The sequence below is a fragment of the Cottoperca gobio genome, chromosome 1 (genome assembly GCF_900634415.1).
Source record: "Cottoperca gobio chromosome 1, fCotGob3.1, whole genome shotgun sequence".
Lineage (NCBI taxonomy): Eukaryota > Metazoa > Chordata > Actinopteri > Perciformes > Bovichtidae > Cottoperca > Cottoperca gobio.
In genome coordinates, this window is record NC_041355.1 from 22,558,905 (window position 1) to 22,573,041 (window position 14,137).

General features: G+C 40.3%; 1 protein-coding gene across 9 annotated transcripts in view; it reads right to left on the reverse strand.

The window, feature by feature from the left end:
• The window catches only part of rptor (regulatory associated protein of MTOR, complex 1), a 174,239-nt gene that overhangs the window by 146,221 nt on the left and 13,881 nt on the right, over nucleotides 1-14,137 (reverse strand). For 8 of the 9 annotated variants that reach the window (XM_029445530.1, XM_029445444.1, XM_029445202.1 and 5 more), the window contains exons 3-4: nucleotides 9,063-9,165; nucleotides 5,010-5,092 (exon numbers count right to left, since the gene is read on the reverse strand). In XM_029445530.1, the coding sequence (XP_029301390.1) occupies nucleotides 5,010-5,092; nucleotides 9,063-9,165 (186 nt within the window). Of the gene's footprint in view, nucleotides 1-5,009; nucleotides 5,093-9,062; nucleotides 9,166-14,137 lie in introns of those variants that run through there. The other variant, XM_029445368.1, reaches the window with a different exon arrangement.

A 14,137-nucleotide genomic window follows, 5' to 3' on the forward strand; every position in this document is an offset into this window, starting at 1 on the left:
GACATCACAAAGATAGAGAAAGAGACGGAGCAAAGGAGAAATTACTTCTGCTGGCCAGAGATGTGGTGTAAATCTGTTTGGCAGCTGCAACATGTTCAGCAAGTACTGCGTGGCTTTGAAAATACCATTTGACAAGACAAGCACGCCGCTTTTCATCTCAATGACAACCAAACATCTAGCAAGTCCAGAGGGGAGAATTTCAAACTACATTGTCAAACATATAACAGAGGACAGAAAGAGACAACAAAGGGTGGCATGCAGAGAGAAAAAGAAAGAGCCAGTGAAGCTGTGAAGAGTATTGGAGCAGAGGAGGTATGTTGAAAAGGAAAGCTCAAAGAGAAAGTGAAAGCTAAGTGAGGTATCTCGATAACTTCTAGTCTCTTGTTGTTCCCGTGTTAAAGGTTCGATGTGTAAGAAAAGCCAGAATTTAAACTTAAAACAATGAACTAACATTATCAACAGTGTGAAGAGGTAACAGTGTTGACGTTATGTCAAACACGTCTGTGTGTTGTGTTGCAGAGATATCTCCTGAAGTTAGCATGCTAACAGCTAGCCGCGCTCCGTCCAATCTGTAATACCACTTGTTCCTCTAGAGGTGACAGTGAGTCACTGTAGCTGCAGTCTGCCTTAGTACAGAGGGAGAAGAAGTGCAGCTGTTAGACTCTTGTAAATATTACAGCCATGTTCCTGTTTTATAGTTTGTTTATTGGATTATATTCAAAGTGGCAGAAATGAGAAAACCACCTGCACCACCTCGCCTTGTCCTCACAGCTGCCAAGAGTGTTTCTCTGAGTGTGTAGCTGTTGGAGTTCAAACTCCCTGTTGCTGCCGTTACACAGGTCCAGCAGCTGCTGTGACCGCAGGGCTGGAGCTGGTTCTGACTGAGCTCAAGTCTCTTCGGTATTCTTGCTGACTGACTGACACAGGAGTAAATGTAATATACAATGTAAAGAATAAATGAGAATACAATAAATATGCGAAACATTAGAGATTGTATGGACCCAGTTTAGAGGTGAAATACTGCCCCCTGTTTCTCTGGAGCAGATGACTCAGAATTACAGATTACAGAACCTTTAAACAAAAGTAGTCCTCAATTGAATCCAGTCAGGGTTGTAATAAAAATCAATACAGTCACTCTCAATAAAAACAGACAGCGGAGTAAAGGCTGTCTTTGAATGGATATCACAAGTTCGAAAAACAAATCCAGAAGTTCTTCAGCTAAAACTGTCCATGTCCTGTGTCTCGCTGCTAGCATTACTTGCTAAGGCTAACACAAACAGCAGAAAACAGATTGTATGTAAGATATAGCGCAGACAAAAAAAGATAAACTAAACAAGGAGAACCTAAAGTGGTCGTCATTTCACTCATTTATGGAGGAAAAAAGCCAAACTTCCACTGGTTATGGCTTCTCAAATGTGATGATTTGTAAGTTGACTACTTTTGGGTTTTGAACTATTGGTCAGGTCTTGGGATATGACCACCTGTGGTGGACATTCTTTCCCCTTTGTTTTGATTTCATCATTAATCAATTACTTGGAAAAACTTGTACAGATGAAGCGATAACGACAACGATAACTATTTACGGCCCTAATCTGAACTTTAAAGCTCCCAAACCGCAGCTGCATACATAACTCGCACAAGACCGTTTTACAGTTTGATCACTATCCCTTTCAAATGAGCAATTTCAAAGCTACATTAAGTTGCTTTTAAAGTTAGAACGCTGAAGATTTCAGTGTAATTGATTTGGCAGCAGTAGTGGGAGCTGGAAGGCTGCCTGCCCTGCTGCTTTCACACAATGGATCAAAGAGGCTGTAGTGTGTCTTCAAATTGAGGAATTGACTCAAATTCAAATAAATCACTAAATACAGTCTCGTTTCCCTTCATTGATTATGTGGACAATTTATCATTCCCAGCATTTTGATTGCTAATGTCATTCATTAGTAGACATAAGGCTTGTTCTGTCAAATATCCTCTGCCGGAAAGGAGGACACATACTGTATAGAGAGGCAGCTCCAGTGTGCAAACACACTGAATGGCTTTTACTCAAAACTAATTAATAGTATCAAAAATAGAGTTAGTTATAATAAAAATCCTAAACACTCCAAACAAATCATGTATTGATAAATCAATATTCTGATATTGTTTTGGAGTCATATGCGTGATAACGTTACCATTTCATGCTGTGATTTGCACCAATAAAATAATCTCCCAGAAGTGAACATGTGGAGAGTATCGAGCTTCAGGTGTTATGTAGATGAGCTGCATCTGCTTCACTGAGATAATGGAAGTCGGGTCTCAACACAGAGGCTGCTGGACAGTATGTTTGATAATCTGCATCTGCTATGAGAGGCTTCATAGCATCATTATAGTCTAAACAGAAAACAGGCAGGCAGGCAGGAACATGAATAGTCAAAGTAAGGATGGACATTAGGACCTTGGTTGAAAGAAATATCACTTTGATGTGGAGAGTAAAAAGATGTTGAAAAAAGGTCATAGAGAGAAAGAGTTGTGTAGTGTTAGTGGAGAAAGTGAGTGGGCAACAGCCAAGACTGTGTTTGCCTTTCTCTCTGTGTTTTCTGGCCCTGAGAGTTAATGTAAGAGCACAGAAGCAAACAGTGAAATGGACTAGTGACAGCAGGATGGCACAGATAAACTCTCCAGGCAGCTCAACTGCATACCAACACAAGGGAAATGTGACACAATGGATTTTAGATTTGCTCTTAGGTCTAATGTTCCAACTCCGCCCATTCGAAACTAACTTATTACAAGATTACCCGTCGTGGTGACAAAGCAGGTAAATAGATGCTGTGCAATTGATTGCTTTGTCATCAGTTTATGTAAGGTGTGTTGGCGAACGCTACTCTGTGGTGCAGCAGAGCTGTGAATCCTCAGGCTGGGAAAAAAACAAACAGCTTTCTCACCCTCCCACTCCTCCTCCTGCACTCCTACCAGCATTTGCTGCTGACCTCCAGGGTCACCCGAGCCGGAGCCTACATTCCTTTAGCGGCTCTCTTCAGGGACGTCTCATCCTCCACCTCCTCTTACCTCATGTTTTATTTCTGTATCTCACCAACAGCCAAACGGTTGTTACATCCTCATAATAAGATGTTTATTAGTGGCCATGTAGCGTTCCACAGTTCCCAGCAATGTGCAGTAATGTGCACTTTGATGTTGAGGCAACTGTTGCACTACACTAACTTGCCTTTCAGCTTTGACTCTCCTGTCCCTCAGAGGTCAGACGGAGAGCTGAATTCTGACTTTTTCCACAAATCTAATACCAAACAGACACTTTGTTACAAAAAGGAAACAAAACGTATGATAAAATACAATTACATTACAAAACATATTCACAGGTGGTTTGAAATGCAATTCAAATCCAATATCTGCAAATGCAACACAGCCCGACAGCCCAGATCAGATTTCAAGTGTTTGCTTTTTTTTTTTTTCCTCGACTCCCCACAGGAGACATATTTGACACAGCAAAATGTCAGCTAACATGGTTCACACCGCCATGCAGGGTCGTCCACTTCTACCACAAATGCATTCTGACTTTACAAGGCCTACACAAAACGCTTCATTTCAAGTTGCATCCGTTACAGAGAAAGAACAAAGGTCACATGAATAAGTCCTGATAGAGCAGAAGATGGGACATAAAGAAACAGCTGCAGCAGAGAAGAAGCTGCTGGTGTGTCTGCGGCCATTGGAGGGCAGCGCTCCATATACTGACACTCACACTCACCTAGCCGTTTGTGAACAAATGCACAACAAAGCAATAAAATCAAGGATGACGTCATTATAGCCGATTAGGGATGCACAATATATATTGGGTCTGTAAATTATTGGGAAATGAGCAGAAAATTATATTATTATGTATCCGAAAATGAAATTAAAGCCGGTAAAATAACGACAAATTATACGAAGCCAACTTGCTTTCATTGACTTAAAAAGATCAGCATCTACACACTCTTATACAGAAGGTGGAGGTTTGTAGCTTTGGCGGTTTGAGATATAAACACAGACTAAAAGAAGAACACGCACAGCACGCTGACCAGAGAAGCAAACGTCTTTTTGTTTTTCACAGTTTCTGAGGAAGACGACCACGATTGCAATTTGAAATACACCTTTTGTTTGATGTCCTTAACTATAAAAAATAAATGAACTATTGAATGAATTATCCTCGGGAGCTCATAAACTACAGGTGGAATAAAGAACTAAGCATCATCAAGGCAACCAGCACAGAGATATAAAGACAATATAAACTGCTGCAGCACACGCAAATGTTCAAAAATAAAGAGAGCCTGCACACTTTCTACACACCTTTCTAGGTAACGCAGTGTTTGTTGACGTCGTCCTCTGTACAGTTACGTCAATCAGTGACCGCTTGGCTGTCGCAGCTCTAACAGGCGTCACTGAAGAAAGCCCACACGCTTTGACGGTGTAGATGACTCTTTAGTGAGCGTGCAGCATTACATGACATCGAATGTAATGAAAGCCAATGATAAAGCGCCGTCTGAGGCTGCAATCAAATGGAACTAGCTCTTATGGGAAATGGGAGTTCTTAGGAGCTTCTCGAGGAGAACAACAGACAGAGGAGCCTCTGGGAAAACAGTGAGCTTGCTTACAGCAAGGAGCCAAGAAGAACTGCCAGTGCTGGCAATGACAGGAACGCATGTACACACACACACACAAAATCTATAGCAGCTTAATTTACAGGAACACATGATGCATCAGTTTAAAAAGAAAAATATGAATCACTGTCAAGAGCAGGTGGGTGTTTTGTTGGCACAGTGCATACAGGATGTCTATTAGAGCTGACACAATGGGATATACATAATAAATATATTCACCCTATTACACATTCAAATGATCACTAAATGTAAACACACTGAAGAGCCACAGAGTTACCAGCTGCAGAAACTGCCTCTTCATCTCACGTGCATCACAATGTTTTGACTGCCAAGCTCTCACAGCATATAATGACAGGCAAGAAAAGGAGTGAATCCACTCACCCTTGGTTGCCAGTTTTCATATTGCTTCTGCAGATTGGCCCCTATGGTCTCCAGGGCTTTCTGTGGACTCATCGACAGAGGATCTGGCAAGAAAACACAGTGTAAACACACTGCGGTCACACACACATAGCACACATAGCAAAACCCCACACGCTCAATCTGGAGCTGACGAAGCAAGCGTACCTATTATTCACCACGCACATTTACTACGCTGTCCATTTTATCCGGTAAAACAATAGGGGTGTAAGAAAATATTGAAACATATTATGTTTTGTGATACTGTATTGATTCTCAAAAACAGTAGCGATTTTTAATTAACAGTTTGCATGCAAAAATGTACACAAAAAGTAGTGCCATGATGTTGAACGAACAGGGACGGTGATGAATTGCATGAATTAAGTAGACTTTGTTTTTAAGCTTATGGTGATGCGTTTCTTTATAGTATGACATTTTCCTAATATTAGGTATTTTAAATATCGCAATATATTGAATAACCCCTGTATCATGATGTGCATCATATTGTCAATCTTGCCAATATACAGCCCCTCCCATGCCATGATTACAAAGGGTAAGTTTTAGTTTGATTTCAGCATCAAAGGATTTTTCTTTATAAATATGGTTTGGAAACAATAGCAGCAGCACCTCAGGTTTAAATCTTGATGAGAGTAAATCAATATGTCATGAAGAATAGCAAAATATAGATTGAGGACGGATCAAATTGCGCTCACAGGCAGAGAAGGAAGTATTGGCGAGTTTGCGGGAGATACTGATATGCTGCATGATGCAAATTAAACCGCTGCCCTGAAGATGAATGACGCCTATTTAAGATGTATTATCACGACAAAAAGACAACAAAATGTTTGATGAGTCAAATTATAACTTCTGGTTGTACTTTTATTATTGAGGAATATAACTCACTAGGTATTTTAACTTCAAAATACTAAATAATGACTTGAGAAGATTTATCTAGAATCTCTACTAATTTGTTCTTAAACAGGATATGGACACACAATACAGTAGTGTCCTATAATCCAGTGGTCCCCAACCACCGGTCATTTGGTACCGGGCCGCACAGAAAGAATGAATAAAGAAATATTTTTATTTTGAAAAATCACCGGCTACATCCGTCTGTGACACATGTCAAGACCATAGGTCAAGACATACTTTACTTCAATAATTACGCTACAGGCGATTCTCATGCGCCGCTCTGCATAATGCACAGGCTCGCAAATGAGGCAACGAAGCCTTCAAAACTGCTTCGGCACCTGGAGACCAAGCACCCAGCATTAAGACAGGACCTTGGAGTTTTTTGAAAGAAAAAACATGAACAAGAAGGACAGAAGCAATTACTGATGACCACCACATCAACACATGCGAGTGCACTGAGAGTGTCATACTTAGTGACTAACCGTGTCGCTAAGAGAAGAAACCTTTTACCATTGGTGCAGAATTTATCCCTCTATATTGGACCGGCTCGTTGCAGAGACACAAGCTCAGGGCTCCCACTAATTCAGCGTAATGGTGAGTTTTTTATGCACTTTAAATGTGTTTTTATGCCGGCATATCATTTTATTTCGTCATATTTATCCCCCCGCACTATGAAGGCCAGTCCGTGAAAATATTGTCTTACATGAAACCGGTCCGTGGCTCAAAAAAGGTGCTATAATCAGTGTTTCTTAAATGGGGTACTAGAACCCAGAGGTACTTTGGAGTATTGCAGGAGGTACTTGACAAAAAAACATGTTAATTTAAATTATATCAGTTATAAATAGTTTTTAAATAATAATACTATAGTAACTTCAATAAAAAAATATAAATGTATTTTCAATGCAATAGTCAAATGCCCCAACAAACACAATCACATTCATGATTACGTTTGTTTAGTGTGGCCGGGAAGCCAGTTTCCATGTTCAATGAAAGGCGAAAGTCAAGAAAATAGATTTCTGGTTGAAACACAGCAGCAGTACAGCTGCAAACATGGAGAAAGAAGCCCATGTTTCTCACTAAATCCTTCAGTTCAATGCAGTCTTAGTGTTATTGTGTTATGACAAAAAATTGGTTTGCCAGGAATTTAGGGATGCATTGAATTGGATGAAATATTTTAAATGTAATATTTAAAGTTGTTGCTCAGTAAACCAGACACTGATGGTGCAGCGCTGAATCGTGCCCATTTAAATAGGATGCAGATTTAATCCCTTAGCATATAGCTGTTGCATAAATCAAACATCATTGTGCATTTAAGGACATCACCTTTATCGCCTTTACCCCTCAATATTCCCAAACACCAAGTGGCAGGTTCGCACAATGTCACCGTTCTCCGCAGCCACTGAGAAACTTTCAGGAACTTTTAATACTGTGTTCTCTCTTTAATGTACTTTCCTCGCTCCAAACAGTCAAACAGTCTCCGGGGAGCTAAACAATGGTTTTGAGGTTCCCAGTCTTCTGTTTCTGTTCCATGTCATGTTGTGTGGTTCTGGTGGGTGGGGGCAGACGGCTTCATCCTTAATTCACAAAAGGCCTCATGAATTGAGCTCCCATGAGAATTGTGTCTACAAAGTAAAAGCTAAACTTTTATTATCAACTTTAAAGTTGTCACTAGCCCATATTTTACCACTACTTAAAACCCTTTGACCCCAAGGCTTTTCTGCTCATTGTTACACTTACAGGCTTTTGGCCAGTCACTACCTGTCCTTACTAGGCATGCCTTATATTGTTATTTTCAAGGTAAGGTGGACTACTCAGAAACTTGAGTGCGAGAGGTTTTATATATGTGAATTTTTTGCCTGGTTTTCAACACACCTCAAATAGCTGTATATAAATGGATAAACGAGTGTGTCTGAGTTCCAGGGTAATAAAAACATTTCTGAACCACAGTGATGTTAAACCAGACAAGAGTTGAAGCAGACAGCGAGCAGTTAGCGGCCTGAGACGGCACCCCCGTCACTCAAAGCAGCCCGACCCTAATCGTGTGTAAGTTTAAGCCTTAATACAATCAAAATGGGAGGGGCGTATACAAATGTACCCCCGTACAGTTGTGATGAATGGGGCAATTGACTATAGAACAAAACCGTTTTTCTGATCATATCATATACATACATTTTGGATTAGTAGTAAACAGTTGTTAAAAAAAACAAAACTAATATTTTAGTTTTTAACGCAATGGTATCAGATCGGTACGGTAAGTTCAGGTATCGGAATCAGGAAGGAAAATGGTATTGGAACATCTCTACTTTGCGCTAACATCAACAACGTACTCATAACAACAGTTGTAATGTGATATATTGGACAATTTAATAAGGAAGAATGAGGGGATAAGTTTTTACAAATAATCCTGAGGTGGACCCAAATGTCCATACCACATTTCATGGCAATCCATCCAACCGTTTGAGACACTAAAACAACTTAATGGTGGAGCTAGAGGAAAAGTGAGGGTCAGCAGGCTTCATCCTACGGGAACCGACAATGTCCGTACAATACTTCATTGCAATCCATTCAAAATGTGTTGAGATCATTTATTCTGGACCAACTAAAGAGGCGAACCAACCAAACGAGCAGCACTAGTTGCTATTTATTCATGGATTTGTCACTCCATTAGTTGTCTTTTTATTTCTATTTAATTAAAAAATCTGAGTTTTGGAAACAGTTCCCATAATGCTTTGGGTGATACAAGAGTTAGTATAATGGAGCCTTGGAGCCACATTGAGCTTCTTTTTTTCTCCCATATTTGTGAACAGTTGCTGGTTAAACTGTAACCATAAATGAACACACAAAAATCACAGTATTACATTTGATGCAGAAAAGATTGATGATTATTAGACAAGAAGTAAGAAGGATTATTGTGAGGGACATCAGAGATACCACAATCACTGTAAAGGGTAAGCAGAGTGTTTGTTCATTTGCCCTGTTATTGGAGTTGAATTTCACACTCCTGCCCGAGAAAAGGGAGCAGGCAGAATCGTTCAGAATGTGCACACTTTATCTAAGAAGAACCCACTTTGTGTTGCATTTGAGTGCTTCTCTGTTTTGCATTCATGTTGGTGTGTGTGGACTCACCTATCCAGCACTCCAGTCGGGCGCAGGGGGAGGTCTTGACCACATCAGGAGGGTCCACTCCCACGTTGAGACACAACACCAGCGCTACACTCACAGTCTTCATCTGGGGGAGGAGACGCAGAACACGACATCATTCTCACATCACTCATCAATGATCAAATCAAAATAGACTATTGGATTCAATAGAATCATTTAAATCTTTCTTCGTTTGAGAACCTGGACTGAGCATGCATGCTTGTGTTCAGTAAAGCACATTCTGCTGCTGCTGGCCACTGAAGCTCCAGTGGAGCGGAGAAGGTCAAGTGTCTCGGCAAGGGGACACTCAACAGTAGTTACAGAGAAAGGAGTTACTGTCTTCCCTTCCCAATCTGGTCAAGAGATCCCATTATGTCTAACACTGAGGCTACAGATACAGCCACCTAGGATGTCCCCCTCCCTCCTGGATGGTTCCAAAGCAGGTCAGGTCATTTTCTTAGCTAACCTAACCCTAAGGCTACATTCAGAGTCATATAGAATTAAAACAGATCCCCCATTCAGAGTATTATAAAAGGGATTTGGCATCCGATACGCCTTCAAACTCATGGATCTGCTCCTACAACTGGATCATATTTTGAAACAAAAACATTTTCCCATTTAAAACAAATTCTCAATTATGAATTGCTCTTTTCTCTCCAAAGTCAGAATGCATTGTATCCCCAGACAGTGTACTAACTGAAGAGAAACATTGTAGTTATGTGTTGATGAAAGACTTTATCTAGTACAGCCCTCCTTACAGCCATCAAGTTCAGTTCACTCGAAATAAAATAAAACCATTTTGATCTTGATTAAAATACATACGGCGTATGTATGGGACACTGCTTACAGTCAATGTCCTTTTCCCCTTGTCAAATCAATGATTTTCCATCATCCAAGACTTTATGAAACATTTCATAGCTAGTCATGAACATATTCTCTGAACGTACCATTTCAACACAAAATGTACATTAGTGCCAACATATCTTGTTCCATTATTGTCGTCTTTAATGATAGACATATGTTGTTCTACTGAGTAGAGCAGTGTTACTCATGGCGCGGCTCGCCAAGCTTTAATTGGTGGCTCACGGGGCAGTGGGCTGAATAAAGGGGTGATAGATGTGATTATGCAGTCAATACAGATATTTCATAAAAACACGCAGGCCTATTACATATATCCCATTAAAACACTGAAAGTGTCTGCTCCATTAGCCTACAAATAATACGAATAATTGATAAAAGATGCAAATATAGACTAGAAACAAGATAGTTAACAGTTTTGACGGTCTATCCAGCGCTACAATGGCGAATGCGCTCTTGGAAGGGTAGATACATGGTGGACTAGTATAGAAATAAATAATTAAAAGCTAATTAAAAATATGTTAACATAAGCATGCTTATGAATATGGACATTTGCTAAAAAATAATTTAAATCGCTAAATTTGAACATTTAAAATGGAGGATACGACCAACCTGGCACTTCATACTCGCGTTAGCTTGGCTCCGGTCGACTCGTTTCACCATTACATGCTAGTTAGCGCGTGTTTCTACAGACGTAAAATGGATCGATTTTTTATTTTAAAACGTTGCACACCAGTTGGACAGAAACAAATGCGTGACAAACGAAGAAGATTAAGATTGGGCTTTGGAGCATCAAACCACCGCAAATCGAGAGGAAGATGCTAGAGATGTGGTTTGTGGACAGACAACAGCTGCTCCCGTTAAAGAAAGAAAGGTACGAGCCATACAAGACGAGTAAAGGAAATTTCAAGACAAGTGAACAGAGGAATTTGTATTTGTCCTCCACGAGTCGAACCCTTTGTGCTTAATGTGCAAACAGACCCGCTCGCATTTCTAAACGACACATAAAAAATTCAACGAAACTTACGCGCCTGGAAGAGAAATTAGTAAAAACAAATAGAGCAGATTTCTTCTTTTTCTGGAAAACAAAGGCTCGTACACAGGACAACTAATACAGCTGAACGATTAACTGAGACATCTTTTGACATCACATGGATTTTGGCTCGGGCAAAAAAAACCTCAGACTCAGATTGTGAAACTGCTTTTTGGCTTCAGCAGAAATATTGTTTGCAGAGTTTGACAACATCATCCCAGTATGAAGATAATCCTGTTTTTAATGAATGTATTGGTTGGCTGCATTGCATATTGTATGTTCTGGGTGGGATGACAGATTAATAAGCAGACATGCTTTTTATGACTGGATGTAGCTTTTCATACTTTGCGGTAAAAGTGCCTCTCCTATTGACTTTGTCCTGTCAATGTGGCTCTCACGTAAAAAATAGTGAAGACCACTGGAGTAGAGAGTATTCTAGGTATTCTTAGTGTTTAGTTACGTCCAGAATCACTGGATTACTGTTCAATAACTTGAAGTTAGTTTGTCTCAGCAGCATCAACTGTTTGTTGATGGCACTGTTTGGCCTGAGCCGACCAGTCACTGTTTCATCATCGTGTCAATTTGTTATTCTTAGCTCCAATTAGCTGTAGGTCAGCTACAGCTGTTCTTACTACAGCCTGTCCATTATTTCTCCATGTAGACATTTAACATTAAACAATAATACAAAATGTTTAGAAACAAGAACATAGTGCAACTCTTATGATGATTATTTTATGAGACACATCGGGACCATGGATCATTTCAAAAGTGAAACCTTTTACCCGTTAATGGCGCTAGCAGTAAAGTCAGGGGATCACCAAAGTTTGTAGGAATAACCTTCTGCTGACTATCAATGTTGATGGAAATTTAAAAGGCAATCCATCTTATAGCTTTCAGATATATTTTTAGTCTTGGCCAAAATCGTAGAATGACCGATGCTAACATGGCTGAACATTGTAAGCGATACATTCCCTGTCCATAAGTCAAGGCTGGATAATGTCAATACTGGGGTTTATAAACGTACAACCCTGCCATGTAGGTCAATGCAAGAATGCTAAGTGACCTTTCGCAGGTAGTGTTAGAGACGGTCTCCGTGTGTACTGTAGCTCACTTCCCGTGGCTGAGCAAGGCTAGGAGGGCTGTTGTTGTGAAGGTAATTAAGGTGCCCTCTGCTTTCCCTCCGACAGAGTAAAAGGTCAGTGTGCTAGTGGGACCAGACTAGCCATGCCTCCACATGCCTCCACACACACCGCCACGCACACCTCCACACGCACACCTCCACACACACCGCCACGCACACCTCCACCGCACACCTCCACCGCACACCGCTTCAATGATTTTCACCTGACCTCCTCACCCCTCACCCTTTTCCCACCTGCATGGTGTACGTCATGGACCTATACTAATGAATGGGAACTGCGCACATTTTCTGCTTGGATACACAACTATATGCAAACACAATACCCTGGTTACTGTGAAACATGAAACTAAGATGAGAGCTTCATCACAGAACTTACACTGCTGTCTGATACTCCCCAACAACTAACAGTCTACTGTCATGCTAACAATGACAATGTTAACATGTTGATGTATAAGGTTTATCATGTTCACTATCTTAGTTCAGCAAGCTAACATTTGCTACTTAGCACAAAATATAAAGTACAATACAGTATTGGGCATATTACAAATTTTACCTGATTATGCCGCTGGATGAAAAGTCAGAGGATCACCAAAGTTATTACAATTCATCCTGAGGGGGACATGAATGTCTGTACCAAATGTCGAGACAATCCATCCAGTACATGTTGAGATCAGTCTGGACAAAGTGGTGGACAAACAACTTAAACTTTTTTTTTTTAATATGGAAATGGTTTCGAGCAATTGTAAATTTGCACTAGCAGTATGCGCTTCAAGAAAGGTCTAAAAATCTCTGTTTATACATCTGAAGCCCAGCGGACAAGACCAAGAAAATAGTCCAAGAAGCCAGTGAGTTTCCCAAAGAAAGCATTTATTTTAGAGGTGGCATAAAGAAACCAATGAGGTCCAACGCAAGACATACACATGCAAAGGAAGTAATTGAATCAATGACCAAGGTAAAGATATCATATGGCCATACAAATCATTTAACCCCTGGCAACACCAGGGGATGCCTCAGATACACTGTTGTCTGTTGCCAGCGTATGCATCAGTCATGGTATCTTTAAAACCAATGATAGCATGAACTCGAGAAAGAGGATAAAAGCCAACAATGGCCTCCAGAGTCACCACATCTTAAACTCAGCAAGGTATATATATTTATATTTATTTTTTCCATGTTAACTCAAAATAGAAGTATAAGCATTGTAAACAATACACAAGCGAATGTGTCATTAGAGTATTACATACACAGTGTGTGTAAGTGTGCCTGTTCCCTGTACGCTCTGCAGGGACTGCAGATCTATATCTACACCACTATCCTTGGAAAAGACCTTTATGTATATCTAAAATATTCTACAAAGAAATAGACTCAAGTGGGAAGAATGCTGGCAGGTTTGCCCTTTAAAATACAACAGCTGAAATGACAGCACACTTAGGAAACGTATTAATGCACCAGAGAGAGAGAAAAGACTTTACCGTTATGGCAGGTAAAATGTCAAATAAATCTGTTGACTCTAGAGGAGATGGTAAACTATCTTTTTCATCTTTTTAAGTCAAGACCTTTTTACTCAAAATACAGACGCTATAGTGCTAAACATAGTAGTAGTCAACTCCTGAGGTAGAGTGAGGAAAGAGACTCATGGCACCACAGATGTATTGGTGGGGAGCATGATTACAATTAAGTGGCTCAAGATGGCGGGACAATTAACATCCCATTATAAAACAGCCTTGATGAAATTATTTGTTTGCGTGCAGCATCCAACAAAAGGAATTTATAAGGCGCTTGATATTTATTTGCATGACAATAATACAGATGAATGAGGGACAGTGTTTCTCCGTTCCAGCTCATCATCGCAGTGCAGCGTGGCATTCGGGCGTGACGGCACACAGATGTGGTCCACATTATTCTCATCGATTCATCGGTTTGTTTCTTCCACACACTTCCCAAAACACTGGGATGGAAAAACATGTAGTTCATATGTCAACCAGGTTTGGAAATTGCAGGGAAATAACTATATGCATGGCTTACAGC